Source organism: Equus asinus, chromosome 14 (genome assembly GCF_041296235.1).
Source record: "Equus asinus isolate D_3611 breed Donkey chromosome 14, EquAss-T2T_v2, whole genome shotgun sequence".
In the NCBI taxonomy this organism is placed as follows: domain Eukaryota; kingdom Metazoa; phylum Chordata; class Mammalia; order Perissodactyla; family Equidae; genus Equus; species Equus asinus.
Genome location: NC_091803.1, coordinates 23,074,742 through 23,097,111, shown reverse-complemented (window position 1 = coordinate 23,097,111; position 22,370 = coordinate 23,074,742). Strand labels below are relative to the sequence as shown.

Below are 22,370 nucleotides of genomic sequence, written 5' to 3'. Positions count from 1 at the left end.
TCTATATTGAGTTGATAGTCTCTTTAGCTTGACCTCTTTCTAAAAGCTCTACTGTTTTACTCCCCTCCTCCTACATTTTATATTTTTGAAATCACATCTAATCTCTTGTTTTGTGTGTGTCTGTCCATTACCCTCTTATCACTGAAGTAGATAATTTTAGTAGTTTTGTTTTCTACCTTCATATTATCTTCACAGGTGTTGGTCTGCTACCTTTACTATATTTTTACCTCTACCACTGATTTTATTGCCTGATTTTTTTGGATAATTTTCTTATCTCTATTTGTGGTCATTGCTTTCCCACTTAAATGAGTCCCTTTAGCATTTCTCATAGAACTGGTTTCTTGGTGATAAACTCCTTTAATTTTTGCTTGTCTGGGAAGCTCTTTATCTTTCCTTTCATTCTGAATGACAACCTTGATGGATAGAGTATTCTTGGCTATAGGTTTTTTCCTTTTAGCACTTTAAATATGTCATGCCATTCTCTTCTTGCCTGTAGGGTTTCAGCTGAGAAGTCCACTGATAGCCTTATGGCCTTTCCTTTGTATGTCAATTGTTGTCTTTCTCTTGCTGCTTCTAGGAGTCTCTCTGTATCTTTAATTTTGGGCATTTTAATTATAATGTGTCTTGGTCTGGGCCTTTGGGCTTATTTCGTTTGGAGCTCTCTGTGCTTCCTGTACTTGGATGTCTGTTTGTTTCCTTAGGTTAGGAAAAATTTCAGCTATTATTTCTTCAAATAGATTTTCTGCTCCTTTGTCTCTCTCTTCTCCTTCTGGGACACCTGTAATACGAATGTTAGTGTGCTTGATATTGTCCCAGAGTTACCTTAGACTGTTCTCATTCTGTCTAATTCTTTCTTCTTTTATCTCTTCAGGTTGGGTGATTTTTCTCTAGTCTTTCATCTAGCTTGCTGATCCATTCTTCTGTATTCTCCACTCTGCTATTGAGTCCTTCTAGTGAATTTTTCATTTCTAGTATTGTATTCTTCATTTCTGATTGTTTCTTTTCTTATATTTTGCAATTCATTATTCATGAGCACACTGTATTCATCCAGTTTTCTCCCAATACCTGTGAGCATCATTATGATTTTTTGTTTGAACTCTTTGTCAGATAGAGCACTTATTTCTGTTTCATTTAGTACTTTCTGGGGTTTTGTCCTGTTGCCTTGTTTGGAATGTATTCCTTTGTCTCCTCATTATGCCTCTTTCTCTCTGCTTATGTATTAGGTGAGTTGGCTTTGTCTCCTGATCTTGGAGAAGTGGCCTTATGTAAGAGATCCCTTTTGAGGCCCAGCAGTGTGCTTTCCTCTTGTCAGCAGTCCAAATGATGCAGGAGTGACCCCTTTGTGGGCTACTTGTGTCCTTCTGCTGTGGCAGGGTTGCTCTTAATGCAGGTACCCAGGGAGTATAGTCTTTCCTTCCCTGGCCTGCTGTTTGTAAATCTGGTTTGGGGAGCCTCAGCACCGTTGGCTACAAGGTCTAACAGCACACTCCTGTTGCAGTTTTCCTCTTAATTGGGCAGGTACCCAGTGTAGCTGGTTGCTAGGCTCAGGGCTTTACAGTTGCTATAGGCATCAGGCCTATAAGGCTGTTGTCAGTTCTCTTAGGAGTACACCTGAGTGGGGCTGGCCCTAGGCACGGGAGCACTCAATTGTTTCAGGCTTTGGGAGGTGGGGCTCATCCTTTTTATGGGTATTTGTGAAGCACAGGTCTTCTGCCACTGATAAGCCTCACCCCCCCGACAGGACCACACACACTGTCAACACAGTCCTGGTCCATGCACACTTCCCAACCCTCTGGAGTGTAACCCAACGCCCCACTGCAGAGGCCCTCACCTCTCCACCAGTGCCCCCCACAGTTGTCCTGGTTCTCACACAGGCCCTGCCCCACAGAGGTGGACACACTTGCCTGCCTGTAGAGGATCAAGGCACTGAGTCAATGCAGGCCGACAAGTTGCCTGAGGGCTTGCTGTTAGGTGGGGCCGGTCCCTAGGGCAGGCTGCCTGCTCTGGCTCAACTAGGTTAAATCTGCACTCGAGTGGGTGTGGCAGACCCCTGGGATAACAGGCTAGGGGAAGAGCTTCAATGGTGTCTGCCTGTCTGTGTCAGCACTCCTGGACTAGGTGACAACAATGGCCACCACCAATGTTTCAGTCTCTGGAGAGGTCTCTCTTCTCACCGAGATGCATGCAGAGCCTACCGGGTGAGTCTCTTTTCACCAAAGGACAGTCAGCCTTCTTTCTGGTGATTTTAGGTTACTGAGACGGGTGAGTTTGTGCTTGGGCCCTTTAAGACCTGGGTCTTTTTGGCTTTTGTCCGATAGCTTTTCTAGGGGTATTCCCTGCTGCCATTAATGGTCAGCAAAGCCAGATAGTAAGACCCTCGTCTTAGTTGTGGTGAGTCTGAAGGATGCTTATAGTAGTATCAGCCCCCGCTAGTGCCTCACTTCTCCAGGGAGGGCTGCGTACCTTAGGGATGGCTCCCACCTGGCTGGCTGAGAAACTCTCCTGCTCCTGAAGGTGGCTTTTTTGTCTCCAGAAGGAATTTCTGCCTCTTTTGCCTTAGTCAGGATTGTCCCTTGTTGTGGGGGTTCTTTTCATCCAGTTTTCAGTTTTCTATCCATGGTAATTTTTCCAAAAATAGTTGTAACCTGGTTGTGTTTGTGGGAGGTGATGAGTTCAGAGTCCACCTATGCCGCCACCTTGATAAGATGCCTGAAAATGTACTATTTTGAAGATAATATCAGTGATAGCTGCGTAAGTTAGTATGTCTTTGAATCAATCTAACAAGATATGTAACAGAAAGTTTTAAAAAATTATTGAAAAAAAAAAAGTGGACCCAAGTAGATGGAGAGAGAGATACTGTTTTCACAGGTTAGGAAACACAGTGTTGTAAAAATGTTATTTCTTTCCCGAAGTAATAGTACATTTGCTGTAATTTCGGTTTAAATCTCAACAGGATTTTTCTGGGAACTATACAATTGGAACCTAAAATTCATAAAGGGCAGAGTAAAGGGCCAAAAATAGGCACGGCAATTTTGAATCAAATAAAATGGTAGACTTCTTGTTGTAGATAGAAAGATTTAAAACAGCATGGTATTGAGGTAGGGAGAGACAGATATAGTGGTGGAGCACAAGTAAGAGCCTAGAAACAAACCTACATATGTGTGGGAGCTTGTTATATGTGAAAGATAGCATTACAAATCTGTGGGAAATCCATGTTCAATGCAAAACCATATTCAGTAAGTGGTATTGGACAATTGGCCACCTATGTAGGGAAATACTAAACAAGAAACCTACCTGATTCTGCACTCCTAAATCAATTCCAAGTAAACAAAAAACTAAAAGTCAAAAGTAAAACTATAAAACTTATAGAGAAAAATAAAATCTTATGACATATAAAGATAGAGAAAGGAATTCTTAAATAATACACATACAATCATAAAAGGAAAAGGTTGATAAATTTGAATATATTAAAATCAAGAACTTACAGCTATTAAGGAAATGCAAACCAAACCTGCAGTGAAACACTGCCCCACACATACCAGGATGGCTAGAATAAAAAAGTCAGATAATAACAAGTGTTGGTGAGGTTGTGGAGAAATTGGAACTCTCCTTACACTGCTATTGATAATGCAGAATAGGGCAGTTGCTTTGGAAAATGATCTGGCAGGTCCTCAAAAGGTTAAACATATGGTTACCACATGACCCAGCAATGCCACACCTAGGTATTTATAGGACAGATAGAGCCAAGAGAAATGAAAAGATATGTCTACACAAAACCATACACACACATGTTCATAGCAGCAGTAGTCACAATAGCTAAAAAGTGGAAACTCAAATGTCCTTCAGCTGATAAATGGGTAAGTAAAATGTTTATGAATAAATAAAACATTTCATACAATGGAATATTTTTTGCAATAAAACGGAACCAAGTACTGATACATGCACTGGATAGACCTTGAAAACATTATACTGAGCGAAAGAAGTCATTCATAAAAGACCACCTATAATTCCACTTACTTAAAATGTCCAGAATGGGCAAATCTGTAGACACAAGGTATGTTAGTGGTTGCCTTAGGGCTGGGGGGAATAGGAGGTTACAGCTAAAAGGTATGAAGTTTCTTCATGAGATGATGAAAATGTTTGAAAATTGGTTAATAGTGATGGTTGCCCAATTCTGTGAATTGAATTATGTACTTTAAATGAGTGAATTGTATGGTATTTGAATTATATTTCAGTAAAGCTTTAAAAAAATCAGGAACCTTTTGTATGGCAAAAGATACCATAAACCATATTAAAGAAAATCCACAGACTTGGAGTAGTTATATACAGCTATATATATATATATAAAGTTGGAAAAGGCTCACCATCCAGAATAGAAAAAGAACTCCTAAACATTAATAAGAAATTGACAAACATCCTACTAGTAGATGGCCAAAGATTCAGGCAGTTCACCTAGGAAGAACCCAAATGGCCGACAAAGAAGTGGAAAGATGCTCAGTTTCAGAGAGGTGCAATTTAAAATAATGGTGAGATACAATTTTACATCCATCTTGTTGGTTCTAGTAAACAAGACCGCCTTAGAATATCAAGTGTTGGCACAAACGTTGGGAAATGGAGGGAGCCCTGTCATTGCTGGGGAAAGTGTAAATTGATACGACTTCCTTGGAGAATGGTCTGACAATAGAAAGTCAGGTTGCATGGGGGCCTACCCTGTGACCTAGTTGTGCTAGAGCCACTCTTGTGCCTGCTGCAGTGCCTTTTGTGAGACAGTAGGAAGAACCTAGCTGGGCTCCTCAGCCTGGGATAACCCAACTGTAACACAGTTGTGTGCTGTACAGTTCAATGGAATAGGTCCACAGAGATAAATCTCAGAATGTCAAGCAAAAATAGCACAAAGATATATACTAAATATTATTTCTACCATGTTTTCAAATGCAATGTCAGTAATTATATCTGTTTATATATCCACATGTAGTAAAAGTACACAAAACATGCATGGATAGTGGTGCTTGCCCATTTAAGAACTGGGGTTGCCTCTGGGGAGAGTGGAAAGGATATTATTTCCCATCTCCAAGGACTCTTGTAAGGACAGACAAGTACACAGCCTGGCTTATTACGAGTGGTTGCTGTTAGTTCTTAGGGGCTCTTGATGCCTCTTTTTCTCTCTAAAATTTAAAAGCTAGTACTGATTGTTTTGATTGGGTTTTTTAGTGTTGTGGTAAGTCTGCTCATATAAGTGCTCATTGTGTGTCAGGTACTGTTCTGGGGACCCGTGGCCAGGGCTATCGCAGTGAAGCAGACTGGCCAAATCTCGGCTTTCCTGGAGCTCGCAGTGCGGGTTAATAGACAATAAACAAGTAGAAAATTAGTTGTACTCTTGACTGGCACTAAACAGTGTGAAGGAGGTAAAGCATGTACTGAGAGACTAGGGGCTGAGGGTGGTCAGGGAAGGCCTCTCTGAGGAGCTACTACCTGGAGACCTGTATTATAAGAGCAAACATACGGAAATTTGGGGGGAAATCTTTCCAGGCATAGGTAAACACCTTCAGACATGTATTAATTTAAAAATTCCAAAAAGAGGGGCCGGCTCCGTAGCCGAGTGGTTAAGTTTGCGTGCTCCGCTGCGGCGGCCCAGGGTTGGGATCCTGGGCGCGGACATGGCACTGCTCGTCAGGCTACGTTGAGGCGGTGTCCCGCATCCCACAACTAGAAGGACCTGCAACTAAGATATACAACTATGTAGAGGGGGGTTTGGGAAGTTAAAGCAGGAAAAAAAAAAAAAAAAAGAAGAAGATTGGCAACAGTTTAGCTCAGGTGCCAATCTTTAAAAAAAAAAAAATTTCCAAAAAGAGTAAAATACTTAGAAATAAATTTAGCAAAAGAACTGCAAACCATATACTTTGAAAACTGCAAAACATTGTCAGAATAAAGAAAACCTAAATAAACGGAGAGGCATCCGAGGTTCACGGACTGGAAGACAGTATTGTTAACGTGGCAGTACTCTCCAGACTGATCTATAGATTCAGTGTAATCCCTCTCAGAATCTCAGCTAACTGCCTTGCAGAAATTGACAAGCTGATCTTCAAAAATAGAAAGGCCAGTGTGGCCAGAGCCCAGTGAGGGAGAGGGCGAAGTTGGTAGAGATACAGTCATTGAGATTAGCAGGGCGTCTGGATCATGAAACCCTGTGGGCTGTGACAGGGAGCTGTCACTGACCTCATCCTAGGTCTAGTGGGAAGCCTTAGAAGGGTTTTAAGTAGAGGAGTGATAAAATTCAATATTTATTGAGTGCCTGTTCTGTGCCAGGTGCTGGGATGGGCATGAATATGGCAGTGAACAAGACAGAATGTTGAATAAATGGAATTCAGCTTCTCACTAGTAGGAAATGAGAGCGTCCTCAGTTTATTTTCTTATGTGTTGGCATATATTTGTGTCATATTACTAACCTACTTAAAGATTTTCTTAAGTGATATGGAAGTAGCAAATATTCACTATGGAATAATTAGAAGATTCATACCAAAAGAGAGAATGCATATCTTTCAAGATCTTACCCTTTGGAAATAATGACAGTTAACATTTAGTGTTTTTTCCTTCTAGTCTTTTGGATGGATTTATGATCAAACACTTCTGAGGTTCAGTAATGAGTGACCCCCTCACCCCCTCAACACCATTAAAGGAAGTAAAAGTGAGAATCATAGGTTTTCTTTCGGCAAGTCAGTCTGTGAGTTTTCTGATTACTTCCTTTCAGGTGGAGCTGATCAGAATAATGTTCAGCATCAACCCCCTGGAGAACCTGAAGCTGTACATCAGCAGTCGGCCTCCCCTGGTGGTCTTTATGATCAGTGTAAGCGCCATGGCAATAGCTTTTCTGACCTTGGGCTATTTCTTCAAAATCAAGGAGATTAAGTCACCGGAAATGACAGAGGTATAGTATACATTCTAAGTTTTTTTCTCAAGTTGGCTGGACCTTATAGAGTGGGAAAACACCTTTGGGCTCTCCACATACTTTTCTTTGGTTGTGACTTTTTTTATCCCAGTAAGAAAGATCAGTATCTATTCAGAGTTCTCTGTCTTCCTTCTCCCTGTGACTCTCTTTGTTAGGAAATATCTAGTCAGATAGTTATTAATTTAAATAATGCTCCCAGTTTCAGTTAGACTGTTTCAGCAAAGAAACGTGTATTTTGGAGAATATATTTGTAAAATGTTTGTGTCAAGAAGCTATAGAACTAGCTTCTTTGATATTTGCGTTAAATTAGTTCATTACAATTTTTAAAAAGTAAACGTTTGTTATTTTAAAGCCACATATCATGGTGAAGTTTTATCGGCTCTACTAATAGCTTTTTCATTGAATAAGAAGAGATCTGAAAGAAATTAGAAAGCGGGATCTTATTTCCAAATATATGTCTTTTTTTTTTTATCAAGGAAAACTTCAGTTATCTACAAACTTGCCTTCTGGATTTTACATTTTGGTCAATATAAATAAATTATTAGGGCTTTGCTCTTTAATCCTTAGTCTAGGTGTAATAGAACACTCAATGCAGATTTTATAAGATGTGTATTTTTACATATCAGAAAACAGTTAAAAGTTAATAATTTCTGTTTAATAAAGGTGAATGTCAATATACCTATTAATAAATTTACGTTAGAAATTATGCTGAATTAGTGATATAGTGAATTTACTGGTAGATAAGGTTTCATTTAGGACAAACTAGTTCCTGTCTTGGTAGATCCTTGAGGCCTGTCTTACACTTTTTCCTCTTGGATATGTTCCTTGATGGGAGTGGGAATGAGAGTAGGGATTGAAATGACTTTGTTGTCGCGTTGTCTGTGCCTTGTGTGGGAGAGGAGAGTTCTATGCAGTGTAACGGGGATAGTGGCTTTCTCTTGAGCTCCCTGGGATTCCTGATCATAGATGCTCTTGGGAGGAGGCCCCACCTTCACACTTGAACTCTCTAACAGTTAAAATAACAAGCTTTAGCTATTTCTACTTCTTTCAGAGAGTTTCTTAACCAAGAGACGTACTGGCTGGCTTAATTCTCCCTTTTATGACCCTGCCTGAGTCTTTAAAGGTTGTGCAAACAGGCTGCACCCACGTTAGGGCTTAAAATGACCATTCCAGTCACAACCAAAGCTCTGCAGCATCCTGGCATTGCTTTCCCTCAGAGCTCCATGTTCGACACTTGGCCAAGGCCAATGTTTAGGATGTAGCTTGGATAATTAGCCCTTAGTAATCAAAATGGGGACTGACATTGGCTTTGGCAGACTGTCCAAAATTGACTTGAGCTCTACAGAAGAGCAATGCCAAGATGCTGCAGAACTTCGGTTGTGATTAATTTAGTGATTTCATTTTCAAATAAGGATCCCGGGTATATGGGAAGAGTTTTGGCATGCGAATCAGAAAACTTAATCCTGATTCTGCCTTCAACTGTGGAATTAGAGAGTCCCTAATTTGCTCTGGGCCTCAATTTCTTTATGTCTAGAATATGAAAGGATGAGACTGGAACGTTCGTTTTCAGCCCTAATGTTCTTGAATGGTCTGCTGAGTTTGTAGATGTTAGGGAAAATGTAGTTCAGTTGCAGTCTTACTGAAGGCCATACACTGATATGCTGACGCTAGAAAGGTAGACTTGCTCAACTGCCTGGGGATTGCTCCGTTGGCATTTTTAATTAACGCTAGTGTTATAATAATCGAAAGTGTAAACTTGGTTTGTCTTCACATTTGCAACTTTTTGTAGACTAATGTTGCTTAAGAGAAAGAAGTTAGACGTAACAGCCTAGGTTAGGTTTATCATTGCTGTTTCGGCTTGAGTTCATCTTTGGGTTTCTGCTAAAATTAAAACAGACCCTGGTGGGTACTTTACTATGTTGGCATCAGTTTAACCAGGAAATAATTGGCTCTATGTGTTGTTAAAAACTGCTTATGATTTAACCGTTGTCAGTCCAGGGTGTAGATTTTCTCCTTCCTCTTGAAATTCTTCCTGTTCTAAGGTGGCATCCAAAATCTGTGATGAGGGGGAGAAAGTACCACATATGCCTTAGTGTGTACTGCGGTTTTGCGTTCTAGAGAAAGAAAACAAGATGTATAGAATTACCTTTTGAGGAATTATTTTAAGGCAGCCTTATTTTTTAAGAAAATAACTAATTGTAACTGCTAAATGAGTTTGGATTAATTTGATTCTGAGATTAGATTATTTTCTGTAACTATAATACACTGTTACGGTTTTTACGTTTTCTTGAATAAGTTGGTTTAGTCTCACAGCATATTTAATCTCTCATGCCAGTGAAGTGTTTACATTTTAGATTATGAATATGAGAGTGGTTTGGGAAACCACACTGCTATGCTAGTGTGAGAGGCTGATGGCTGTATTGTCATTGTTACTTTAAATGATTGACTCTGAAGTGTAGTTTTCCCATTGTGGTGTGATGCCCCACTTAGGGTCATGGCTATATGGCTGAAGTGACAGCACTTTCAGACCACTTACACTTGTTTCTCTCCATTTCATTTTACTGAAGGATTGGAATACTTTTCTGCTACGGTTTAATGATTTGGACTTGTGTGTATCAGAGAATGAAACATTAAAGCATCTCACAAATGACACCACAACTCCGGAAAGCACAATGACCAGCGGACCGGCCAGAGTGTCCACCCAGTCCCCACAGGCCCTGGAAGACTCAGGCCCAGTTAACATCTCAGTTGCAATCACCCTAACCCTGGACCCACTCAAACCCTTTGGAGGGTACTCTCGCAATGTCACCCATCTGTACTCAACCATTTTAGGGCATCAGATTGGACTTTCAGGTATGTGAGTGTTTGTCAGTTTCCTTTCAGACTTTCTCAGGCAACAACTATTACAAGACAGAGTATTAGCAGTGTATGGTTATACTCATGAGACTATTTTTTATTTTTGCATGTGTCTCCCCTTTTGTTGAGTTTGAACTAAATGAAGTCAAGAAGGAACCATTTCTACTATATATTTAGTTAATAAAGTGCTTTGTACACAGTAGGCTCTCAATAAAAGCCTATAAGAATGAGAAACTAGGAAGAAACTATAAGGCCTATTTCTGGTCTTAATATTTACAAACATAAAATTTTTATTCAGGTTTATCATGTTGGAGTTTTCAATACACACTACAAATATTGCTGTTAGTTTACAGATTTTTGAATGCCCACTATTAGCTTAACACTGTGCTAGCTACTGGAAAGAACTAGAAAAAGCCTAAGATCTGGTCTCTTTCCTTTGGAATATTGGGATTCTGGAAGAGAGTAGGATAATGGGAGTTCATATTTATCAAGCACTTAGAGTAGTTCCTGGTACAATGGATATGCTATATAAGTGCTTGTTAAATAATACTAAAAATAAACATCTCTCAAAACCTTGAGCACTGCCCTTTGAGCAGTACTAAACCTGTTAGAGACTGTAAGTGATTTAGGAGAAGATTGACAAAGTAAGGGAACCTGGAAAGGCTTTAGGCCAGAGACCTGGGCCTTGGAAGAATAGTCTTTGGTTACCAAGAGCCCTTTAAACTCCTCATAGAAACTTGGGAGTGTCTGCCAGCCTCCTCTTGGCTGTTACAGGCGAGAGCTATTCCCATGGTAGTAAGGCTAAGGGCGACTTCTGGGTTTTCCATGTAGTGAGTGGACCTCCTTCTGCTCTGGTGTTATAATACCTTGGTTTTCATTTAAGCTTCACCACTTACTGGTCCCGTGACCTTTCTTAGGTCTGGTAGACCCTCTGAACCTCAATCTACTCATATGTAAAAGGGCAACAGTAACACTTCTTTGCTCATGTTTTTGGGATAAGGGTAGATTTTAAGTGAGACAATACATATAAAAGCAGTTTGAAACGGTAAGAATGCTGTACAAATGCTGAAGCAGTGGTGGTGATAACTCACCCGGCCCCCAGCCTTCCGACTTGGGCGCTGCCGGGGCTCTTGCCTGGCCTTTGCAGGTGCTGGCTGAAAGTGGTTGCTCTCCCTTTGCCATTTTGTGGCTCTACTAGGTCAGCAGGCTCAGAGTCTGGCTCAGAGATCTCACAAAGGCAGATATCCTGCTTCTGTGGGCTAATGGGTGATTCCTGAGTGGGTTTGATTTCAGGATTCATTCAAATCCCAGAGAATAATAAATAAATGAGTTCTTACCTTTAATTACAAAAAAAAAAACCAAAACGATTTCTCTTTCATAGGCAGGGAAGCCCACGAGGAGATAAACATTACCTTTACCCTGCCTGCAGCTTGGAGCTCAGACGACTGTGCCCTTCATGGTCACTGTGAGCAGGTGGTGTTCACAGCCTGCATGACCCTCACAGCCAATCCTGGTGTGTTCCCCGTCACCGTGTAAGTGGTCTCCTGAGCCCAGTAGCTGTGTGTGAGAAGCTCCGTTTAGCGTGAATATGACTGGGATGCTTCAGCAGCAGATTCGCAGGATGGCTTGCATTGTACTTTGTGGAACTGCCACTCCTCAGACTTGTCTAAAGGGTTATTTGAGTTTAATCTGGAATTCTAAAGGTGGAGCTTCTACATATAAATACTAGAAAATGAGTGCTTCACTCAGGTAATAAAAGCATGTGGCTGTTGTTGCATGTTCGTAGGCTGCCTTTCCCATCACTGGAAGCAGCACGTCACAGAAAAGATAAGTAAGAGCTGATCCTATGACCAGAATGATGCATAATTAAGGCTTCTGAAAGAGAAAGGTTTTGTTCATCTCCATTATCTAGAAAGAGTTATTTTTTAAATTGAGAGCATAAATTAAACCTTATTTTCTATGAAACAGTTACTAATTGTGAAGCTTTTGCTTCATATTTTTTGAGCAGCCATCAATGTTATTGCTTGGCCTTTAAGGGTTTTTTTTTTGCCTCTTCTTTTTCTATAAAGGACATAATGATCTATAGATACATGAAATACGCAAGGTGTAGCCTATTTAAAAGAATTCTGTGGTGAATCCTTTTAAAATAATAATTATCCAGGATTTCTCTATTTTAGACATTTGGAGGTTTTTAGGACAAGATCAGATAAGTCAAACCTTATTTGCTGTTGGTTGTTATATCTGATGGAGAAGTTTCTATGTAAAACTTCCAGTTATAACTAAGAATTTAGATAATTTGAGAAAATAGGCTTAAAAGGAGCAGGTCCCTCTTTGGCCACATCGTATGCGAGGGGACTGTGGGTTGAATTCCAAAGGCAAAAATATGACACCCAAAGCCTAAATGTCAGATGCCTGTTGCTTATAGTGTTATTGTTAATTAAAAAAAAAAAAATCCCTGAACTAAAAACATAGTGATATTTATCTCAAGAAGCATGTATGTCTCTTATTTCTCCTTTCCACACATGTGGCTATGCTCAGTGTTATGACAGGGACCTTGGGGGAGACACAAGTAAATGTCTCAGGCCACTGAGCATGTGTCTGTCCCTCTCTTCCCCTGCAGACAGCCACCGCACTGTGTTCCTGACACATACAGCAATGCCACGCTCTGGTACAAGATCTTCACAACTGCCAGAGATGTCAACACAAAATATGCTCAAGATTACAATCCTTTCTGGTGTTATAAGGGGGCCATTGGAAAAGTCTATCATGCTTTAAATCCCAAGCTTACAGTTATTGTTCCAGATGTAAGTAAGAAAAATTGTGTGTGTGTTTGTCCCCGGGAACTGAGGAGGCCCTGTTTACCTCCTTGGGTTAGCTCAGCCTCTGCCATTCTAGATTTCTAGCTGGGTTGGGAGACTAAGTGGAGTGGTGGTGGAGACTTGGAAAAACATACCACCTTTTGGTTAAGAATACCCTGCTTTTGTTCTTGGTTTTCCATTTTGTTCAGCAGCAGTTGTCATTGAGCAGCTGTGGTGTGCCTGACTCGTGGGAGTGACAAGAGATGCTTGCACAGTGTTACTTATGCACACAGACACTCACAGGGCAGTATTGGGCTAGTGTCAGTATGAGCTTTGGAATTCAGAAAGTTCGACATAAATTGGAGGAGATGAATCTTTGGCGGATATTGAGGGCTATATGGGATTATACTTAAAGAGGCAAAGAGAGGAAGACACAGTAATCTAGACTGTGGGGTAATATGCTCGTTTAGCTTCCCGCTTAGACTTGAGCCCATTTTTAAAAGACTGCACTGATTTTTGGTAAATGCTCGTACTTTTCTTCCTGTCAGTATATGTTAGGTAGATTTCTTTTTGCCTGGTCCTTTTTTCTTATGTCTCATTTTTATCAAGTTGTGGAAATTGGTAGGCTGGGGGCATTTGAGTGAGCTCAACGTTTTCAGCCAGGGACTTGTAAAAGTGAGAAGAAGGCAGAAGGAAGGAAGCTACCTCCAGGGAGAGGTGATGTGCAGAGGCCTTCCTGGGGGGAGGGCGGGTGACAAGGAGTTGGAAACACAGGCTTGGACTGTCAGCCATGCAACTTGAGGGCTGTCAAAGGATGTAAGAGAAGATTAGGGGTTAAAGACTCTGCGTCTCTGGAAGCTTCTCAGGGGAGGAGACCTGTGGGAGAGGGGTTCGGGCAGTGTGGGGTGCAGAAGCCAGGGCAGAGGGCTGCTTTAGGAAGGAGTGGGTGGTCTCAGGAACACCATGTCTTCACCTGATGAGATCCAGTTTTCATAGTTTACAAGACAAAAGGGGAAGCCGCCTGTTCCGGTTTAAGAATTGTAGTTGAGGCGAGTCTGGAGGTTGTGAACCCTGTTTCCAGAAATGTAGCATTAAGATCTTTCAGTAACTCAATGCAGATGTTTTTGGTTTATTTTCTTTATTTAGGATGACCGTTCATTAATAAATTTGCATCTCATGCACACCAGTTACTTCCTCTTTGTGATGGTGATAACTATGTTTTGCTATGCTGTTATCAAAGGCAGACCCAGCAAATTGCGTCAGAGCAATCCTGAATTTTGTCCTGAGAAGGTGAGCAGTGGAGGGGGTCTGGCCCAGCATTTTGCTAGAGATCTCTCTATGCAGAAAGTCCCAGTTAGTCCTTATTCCGTTTATTGTGGGAGGTATCTTTCCTTCAGAGAAATCAGTTCCTATCTTTTTATCAGAAGTAGTCTACCTTCATCCTAAATTATGATACTGGATTTTCAATTATATTACCCAAGTCTTAGCTGGTTAAAGGTACTGATTGTTCTCAAATCCCCATTGCAGAGCAACTGACCCTGGAAGGCTGCCTCCCCTCCACTTTCGTCAGCTTGAGAAATCATCTCACGGACTGCTGAGCAGGGTTCCAAAACAGTTAACTTTGTATCTCAGCTGAGTGGTTCCATTAGATCAGCTGCTTTTTGCAGGAGACTTTTAGATTTCTATTCTTTCCCTCCTACGTGAGACTTTTTCTTAGGGATTTAGTAATTCCCCTGCCTGATAGATCTATGCAGTATGGCTCCCTGGTCTTTGGGTTGGGACCCGAGCCCAGTGAGGGTACTAGTGGGGCTGAGTTACCTGGGCTTTGGTCTGTGACTGGATTGCTCATCTTGCTTTTTTCTAGGTGGCTTTGGCTGATGCCTAATCCCACAACTGCCTGTTTTCTGAGAGAACCATAATCGTTGCCTGCTGAACCCAGCCTGGGCCTGGACACTCTGTGAATACGTTATCTTGTGATGTTGGGTTATTCCAGCCAAAGACCTTTTTCAAGTGCCTGTAACTGATTTGTATATATTTATAGAGATCTATTCAGAAATTGGTCCAGTGATGCACGTGCTTCGCACTGGGTGCAGCCAGAACCCTTCAGCCTCACCCGTGGACTTGGTGGGATGATTCCACGTGGCGCCAGAGAGAATCTGTGGTCTCACTGCATTGGAGAGGGCCATGCTGTCTTTACCAAGGTCACGGGCGTTTCATTACTGGTGGGGTTGAGGCCTGCTTTGGTTCTTGTTTCCGCCCGATATGTACAGAACGTTCAAAACAGTCTGCACCTTTGATATGATACTGCATTTCCAAAGCCACCAGTCTATTTTGTGGATTTTATGTGTCTGTGGCTTAATAATCATAGTAACAACAATAATACCCTTTTCTCCATTTTGCTTGCAAGGAAAGATATCTATCTTTCTAAGTTTTTTTTGAAGACAAAAATAAAATAGTCACATTTTAATACTACTCTAGTTAGGACAAGACTTGTGCTTTTATCTTGAGTAAAAGGCTAAATATTTAAAAGTCACCTACGTGGTAAAGATCTAAGTTTCATTTTCCACATGGATGATGAGGAACCTGGTCTTGTTTGAGTTGAGTTGGCACAGAATATTCCACTGTCTTTCTCCTTTATTGTTCCCTCCATTATAAAAGTTAAAGCAGCTTTCTCACTCAAAAAGGCTTAAAAATTAAGTAAATGGCTCTAGAGTAGAGTAAAAATTAGTTATTCTGTTTTCTGGAATGCACATGGTAGAAGAGAGAATGATGATTTGGTTTAACAGTTATGAAAGGGTTTCCTGTTTTCTTTGAAGAGGGAGTGGATTTTCTTTCCTCCTCCTTCTCTTTTTTTTTGTATTTATTTTTATGCAATTAATTTATCTTCAGAAGGAAAATGGCAGCTAGTAGGTCAGTGACTTTATGAAAACGATGCTTGTAAATTTGAAGGAAAGCAATTCTCATTTGCCGTTTGTCAGGAAAACCAAAAGTGTTTTTCTTTCCTTTAATATTTCTATAATCTAATTCCTTTATCCCTTTTTCTTTCTAATCTATCTTCATTTAAAAAAATCGTGTGTTATCTTTTCCAGTCCTTTCTTGTTACTTGTATTCTTACTGTTTTTCTGTGTCTTAATAGCTCTTTGCCTTAATAACTTGTCATTAATGACTTCTGTGTTCTCCCAAGCAATGTTATAGCAGAAGGGCAATTAAAATCTTGGGCATGACTGGCAGCGCTTCTTTTCCTTAACTCCAGGTCTATAGTCTGTTATAAATCAGAATCAGTCCTGCAGTCTGAAATATATTGGCCTAGAACGAAATTTTATCCCAGGCATTCTTTTTTTTTTTTGGTGAGGAAGATTGGCCCTGTGCTAATATCTGTGCCAGTCTTTCTCCACTTTGCATGTGGGACCCTGCCACAGCATGGCTTGATGAGCAGTGTGTAGGTCTGCACCTGGGATTGGAACTCATGAAACCCAGGCCACTGAAGTGGATTGTGTGAACCTAACCACCACACCACTGGGCTGGCCCCTCCCAGGCATTCTTGAATGGAAAACAGTTGTGGGCTTTTATCAATGATTGTTAATCACAAGAGTAACTTGGTATGTTAATATTCCTTTCTTCCTTTTACTACATTTCAAGTGCAGTAATCATACTTGTCTATCCAGTTTTTTTGTATTATTAGTTACTTACATGGTGCATGGCTAACCTGTTAATTTAGTTTTCTCTTTAGAGACTTTGAGACTCTTACAAGACAAGATTGAGAAAGAGCCATTTGGCTTGGCTTTTAGAAACATCAATATCATTAAGAACAGATTTTAGGTTAAGTTGCTACTGAATTATTAAAATCCCAGTGAAGCAGAACTATAGGGATAGATTTATAACTGGGAGAGTAACATAAAAGGAGAAAGGCGAAAGTCAGTTTCACTGGTTTGTTCAATCCAGCTTTTTTGCTGATATTAGTTACCCTTGTTTGAATTACAGGGAGTGGCTGGAATCTGTAACCAGGGAGGAAGGACACTGTTAGGCATGAGGAAAGGAAGTGGCAAAAATGCCTGGACAGTATGACTTGTCATGAGGCCAGGACACACACTTTAAAATCCAACATCCACCCTAATAGGTAATTCTCAAAGATGTAACTGAAATCCAGAGTCAGTCAGGTATATAAAGGAAGGCTGGGGAAGAGGAGAGGCCCTGGGGCCTGGGCAAAAGAGGTCTAATAACTGAAGAGACTCCACTGAGTGTCTGGAAGTCCAGAGGACCTATTACTGTCTGGGCATTTACAGACAAGGCCCGATCCTCCGCTGTATCTTGCTGGGGGACCTCAGGATTAGAAGAGTATCACGAACAGGGCCCGTTTGCCATTCAGAGGCGACCCTGCTGGGACCATTGGCTCATCCTCAGGCATCTTGGACTGGAGGTCCAATAAAAGATCAGCAACTTACTATTAAAATGATTGTTTCAGATCATATTGATCTCTTTCCTTTTTCCTTTTGTCCTTTCGCTCTATGACTTGAATCAGTTTTGATTCTATTTGTAAGTTTTTCTTGTCATAGGAACCTGCCATTTCCGTTGCATCCTCTCGGGCAGTTTGTAGGGATTCAGTACCCTGGTTCTGCAGCCCTGCTGCAGGCACTGTGGGGTTGCGAGGGCCAGTGGATCCATTTCACTTACCTTGCTGCATGATGGTCAGTAGCTGATCTGTTATGGCATTCACTCTCAGATTAATTTTCCGTATTTGAACTATGTGCATATGTGCTTTACAGAATAAAACATCTGAATTTATTTGCTGTATCTTTGTTTCCTCCAGTCTGATGGGTGTTTTCTAAAGGAAGAACATACGTGAAAAGTAATTGAGGGTTTTTTGCAAGCTGTTCTTTTGAAGTGTCACCTATCAGCAAGATGAGGGGTGGGCAATATTTCCTACTAAGCTGGTGTCACTAAGCACATGGGTCTTTTCCCTGAGAGTACAAAACCTCTTCTAGTGTATTGGACCAACAAGTACTCACAGACCTGACCCAAATCCTGCCTCGGAGAAGTAAGTAATAGAGACAAGTAGGGAGCGCTTGAATAGGTATGGGGATTTAAAGGTACTTTTCTCAGTTACATAAACCCTTTGTGCGCACTTGGTCTGAGTTACCGGAAGCAGTCTCCTAGCCGGCTCCGCCTTCTAAGTTACAGACCTCCCACATGTGCTAGACTTCTTGCCCAGGATAGTGCATCCTCTACAGTTACTTTTGTAGAGTTAGTTTTAAAGGGAGATTGTGTTCACTAGTGTGAATTCTTCCCTTTTCCAATGGGCAGAGGCTCTGTGGACCTTCCTTCACTCCCCGGCAGGAACCAGAGGTGGTAGAAGTCCATCTCAAGGCACTCTGTGGGACAGGACAGCATTGAGGAACAGGACACCTCAACGGGCTCTTGGTTTCTGCCTCCTCCAGCTCTTCCTGCCTTCTCTCTCTAACGGGTAAAATATTTATACACGCAACACCTTGTGCCATTCACTGCTCTGTCCTTGAACTCTGAGATTTGTGAGTGTGTGTAGAGAAGTCCTTGGAGGATAAGATCAAAAAATTAAAAATAGAACTACCGTATGATCCAGCCATTCCACTACTGGGTATCTATCCAAAGAACTTGAAGTCAGCAATTCCAAAAGTCCTATGCACCCCAGTGTTCATTGCAGCATTATTTACGATAGCCAAGACATGGAAGCAACCTAAGTGCCCATCAACAGATGAATGGTAAAGAAGTTGTGGTACGTATATACAATGGAATACTACTCAGCTGCAAAACAGAACAAAATCATTCCATTTGCAATAACATGGATGGACCTTGAGGGAATTATGTTAAGTGAAATGAGCCAGTTAGAGAAGGATAATCTCTGTATGACTCCACTCATATGAGGAATTTAAAAATGTGGACAAAGAGAACAGATTAGTGGCTACCAGGGGAAAGGTGGGGTGGGGGGTGGGCACAAAGGGTGAAGTGGTGCACCTACAACATGACTGACAAACATTAATGTACAACTGAAATCACACAAGATTGTAACCTATCATTAACTCAATAAAAAAAAAAAAAGAAGTCCTTGGAGGATAAGAGTTCACACCTTCCTCCTGTACGTCTAAAATCTGGCACAAACCACGTCATCAAGTGAAGTTAAAGATGGTGCTTTAGGCAACCAGAAGGACCTACAACTAGAATATACAACTATGTACTGGGGGCGCTTTGGGGAAAAGAAGAAGGGAAAAAAAAAAGATCAGCAACAGATGTTAGCTCAGGTGCCACTCTTTAAAAAAAAAAAAAAAAGATAGTGCTCTAGACCCGTTTCATTTTCCTGGTAGGTGCACTGTGCTTGAAGTTCTGAGACTCACAGACAAGGAGTACAGAAGAAGCAGAATGAATGCACAGACCAGAGGAGTGCTGTGAAGTCTTGTCAAGCTCCTTGTGAATTTATTTGCTATCTCAAACAAACTTCTCTGCCCATCTGTGAGAGCCCACTTTTTTTCCACCTCTGAAGACCCCAAACTCCTTACACCATGCTGGGTGTTTGATTATGGTTGAACTGGAGTGGTTTGAACATACCAAGAATAGACGGCAAATAAATGATGCTGTGTCCAAGGGGGGAGAGGGTTTGAGTTTTGCTTGTGATACTAGTCAGCCTCTTTCCTCCAAACTTTTGCTTATTCAGTAACAACTGTTTATGGGATTCCTCTTAAGTGCCATCACTGTTCAAGGAACTCAAGTTACAGCAATGCGTGGACAAAATGCTTGCCCTCTTCGACTTCCTTCTAGTTGGGGGACAGTCCATAAACACTTAAGTTTGTTCATAATCTAGTGGCAGATAGTGATGAAATAGAGGGTTTCTGGGATGGAGAACGATAGACATGATGCCCGAGGGTGGTCACAGATGGCATCTTTGCAGAGGTTCAGTTTGAAGGCACACGGAAATGGGGGAGTTCTGCACCCAGGCATTCCATGCAGAGGGCAGGGCTGGCCCTGCTGCGCAGAGGCTGTGCTCTAGGGGCCCTGGTTCATTGCCAGGTGGAGAATGGGAGTCCTATAGGGTCTTGTCTCCCCACATGAGGATAAGATTCCTCAGACTGCTACCAGAGTGACACTACAGGGATGGCATGCCAGAGGCAATGCAGGTAGATACTCCTTCACCATCTGGTCCAGGAAAGGAGTTCTCAGAACTGAAGCACAGCATGGTAGGTGTGAGCCCTGGCTCCACTGCCTGTTGGCCATGTACCTTTGGCCATGCTGCGGCAGGTGTCCCATGTATAAACTAGAGGAAGATGGGCACGGATGTTAGCTCAGGGCCAGTCTTCCTCAGAAAAGAAAAGAAAAGAATTAGTTTTGTCATTTTGAGCAAGTTACAACATCTTCAGGTCTCAGGACTTTGGAGCCTGACATCTTGAAATCATGTTGACCAGACCTTTGTTTTAAAGATGAAGAAGCTGTTGATCTAAAGGGGAAAAAAAGGCACATGAAGAGGCTAGGGAAAATACTCCTAGTTAAAACCTTTGTGCCTTTAAATGCTTTCTCCATCCAACAGTCCATCACTCCCCTGCCCCTTTATCACCAGCCTGGCTCTCAAATCACATCCTGTATCTGGAAAACCCTTCTCAGAGGCACCTGACACCTTGACAGACTCCTTCTGTCCCTATCCTTCAACTGAATCTTGATGTCTTCCTTGCACCAGTATCCATGACCATGCGACTGGTTGACTTGCCTCATCTGGGCAATCCACCTTCTGTGCCCAAAGTGCACCGCTCCTTGGCATAGGGGTTCCCACCATTTCCTAGTCGGGCACACATGGTGTGCACTGTGGTGGTCTGCTACCTGGAAGGGGGCCCTTCCCTTTCCTGCTGGTCCAGAGCACCCATTCCAGCATCTGCCTGGCTGCTTTCCTTCCCTAGCACTGCCCCAGGGGCCACTAATGCTGTGGTAGCTGCAGGCTACCCATGGACACACTCAAGAGCAGAAGCAAGGTCACATGTAATACATCAGGGACCTCATGGCCTTCTCTAGCACCTTGACCTCAACCTGATCACTCCTGATCCCTTTTTGTGAATTTTACTATCCTGAAAAGAGAGAGAAGATAAAATTTAAAAAGGAAAATAAAGGATTAGCTGAAATGTAAAGAAGGAATAAAAGAACAACAACATACAATAAACTCACATGTATTTCAGTAAGTAAAGGCCTGGGCGCGACTGCCCTAAAAGTGGTGACAACGGGATTAGATGCTTGTATCTGTGAGAGAATTGCTGCGAATGGGACAGCTCTACACACACAGTGACAGGTGAGGTGTTGAACGGGCCACTGTGCCTCCTGTAGCAGGGGTACTGGAGAGATGATTTTTGTTAAGTTTCCTAAGAAGACAAAGTACGCTCTTCCTCAGTTTACTTGCATTCCTAGGAATTACTGTGTATGTATAGAAAATACTTTGTCAAAATAGAGTTAGGTTCCAGGCTCCAATGATTATAAACATTTTTCACCTCTACCTGATTGTTGGATAAGAAACTGGAAACCATGTAAAATGTGACAAATCTTTGCACTGTCTTATGCTTTTTTGATGTCCACATCTAAGGAGTGGGCCCCTGTTATTGTGATGACCAAAAACATCCCCCACATCTCCACAGTGTCCCTTATTGAAAATCAGGGCTCCAGCATATTCACCCTATGCATCCTGCTCCAGACTGAAAGGTTTCTGATACCTCAGCTTTTGGCTTCTAACCAACCCCAGGAGCTTAGAGCAGCTGTCATCCCCCAGCTGCTACAGACCAGGTCCATCAGCCTGTAATCTATGCCTCTTCCTCCCACTTTGTCTGACCGTGGCCCACACCTCAAGATGATGCTGTGACCTGGAGAGGTACTGCCTTACTCCTGGCGCTCTAGGAGGAAGGGGGATTGGCCCAAGAGAACAGTGCTGGGATTTGCCTCCTGCCCCAAGATGTCTGTGTGGCACCCTAGGAAGCCCAGGTTCCGCTCAAGCAGGCATTGGGGCTGGGAGACAAGTGGTGTAATTCCTGTCCCCATCCCTTTTCCTGCATACAACACCCGCCACCACACACACACACCCCTAGTGCACAGAATGCCATAGGAGCTAGAAGAGGGAGTAACTGATCTTATCCACAGTCATACATTTTTGCCATACCCAAATACAAAAAGGATAGCTTATAGCACTGGGGTCTAAGAAGTTCTACCCATAAAGTTGCTGGTGCCACAGAAACCTGTATATTGGACTGGGTGGGTGGGCTTGCATTGGAGAATTCATAAGGTGGTAGTGGTGTGGGCTGGAAACAAGCCAAACTACACAGTGAAAAACCAAGACTTTGGCCAGAAGTGTGCAGTATTTCAAGAACATGGGATACACAGTTCTATTTTAGCGATAGTGATGTTAGAAATTTTGGCCTGGGTTGGACTCTGAAAAAATGAGAGATTTTGTTAAAAATCTAAACAAGGCAAGCAAAGCAAAGCAAATCCTTGAAGGGGTCTGCCCAGAATCTGAAAATGTTGGCAACAACTGGATGAAGGAAGATGCTGTGTGTGGGTGCCTATGCCTTTTAGGTAGGGACCCTCTGAGTACATCTCCATGTATCTTAATCCCCAATTATGTAAACCTGCAACATGCATACCCTATTTGGAGCAAACGATGGGTCTGTCCCTCTGGTAGCCAGTTCTAATGCCAGAAATTACTGGTGACCAGGTCTTGGACAGATAGTTGCATATGGAGAGGCAGGAGAACATAGTGGTTAATAGTGGTTAGGGGATTA

The 22,370-nt window shown here is 42.0% G+C and overlaps 1 protein-coding gene across 1 annotated transcript in view; it reads left to right on the top strand.

Annotated features, from left to right (window-relative positions):
• The window catches only part of TMEM248 (transmembrane protein 248), a 44,015-nt gene extending 26,633 nt beyond the window's left edge, over positions 1–17,382 (top strand). The window contains exons 2-7 of the mRNA XM_044746784.2: positions 6,749–6,925; positions 9,514–9,799; positions 11,184–11,334; positions 12,423–12,606; positions 13,747–13,890; positions 14,465–17,382. Of these exons, the coding sequence (XP_044602719.1) occupies positions 6,767–6,925; positions 9,514–9,799; positions 11,184–11,334; positions 12,423–12,606; positions 13,747–13,890; positions 14,465–14,485 (945 nt within the window). The 5' untranslated portion in view covers positions 6,749–6,766 and the 3' untranslated portion in view covers positions 14,486–17,382. The remainder of the gene's footprint in view (positions 1–6,748; positions 6,926–9,513; positions 9,800–11,183; positions 11,335–12,422; positions 12,607–13,746; positions 13,891–14,464) is intronic.
• The last annotated feature ends 4,988 nt before the right edge of the window (positions 17,383–22,370 follow it).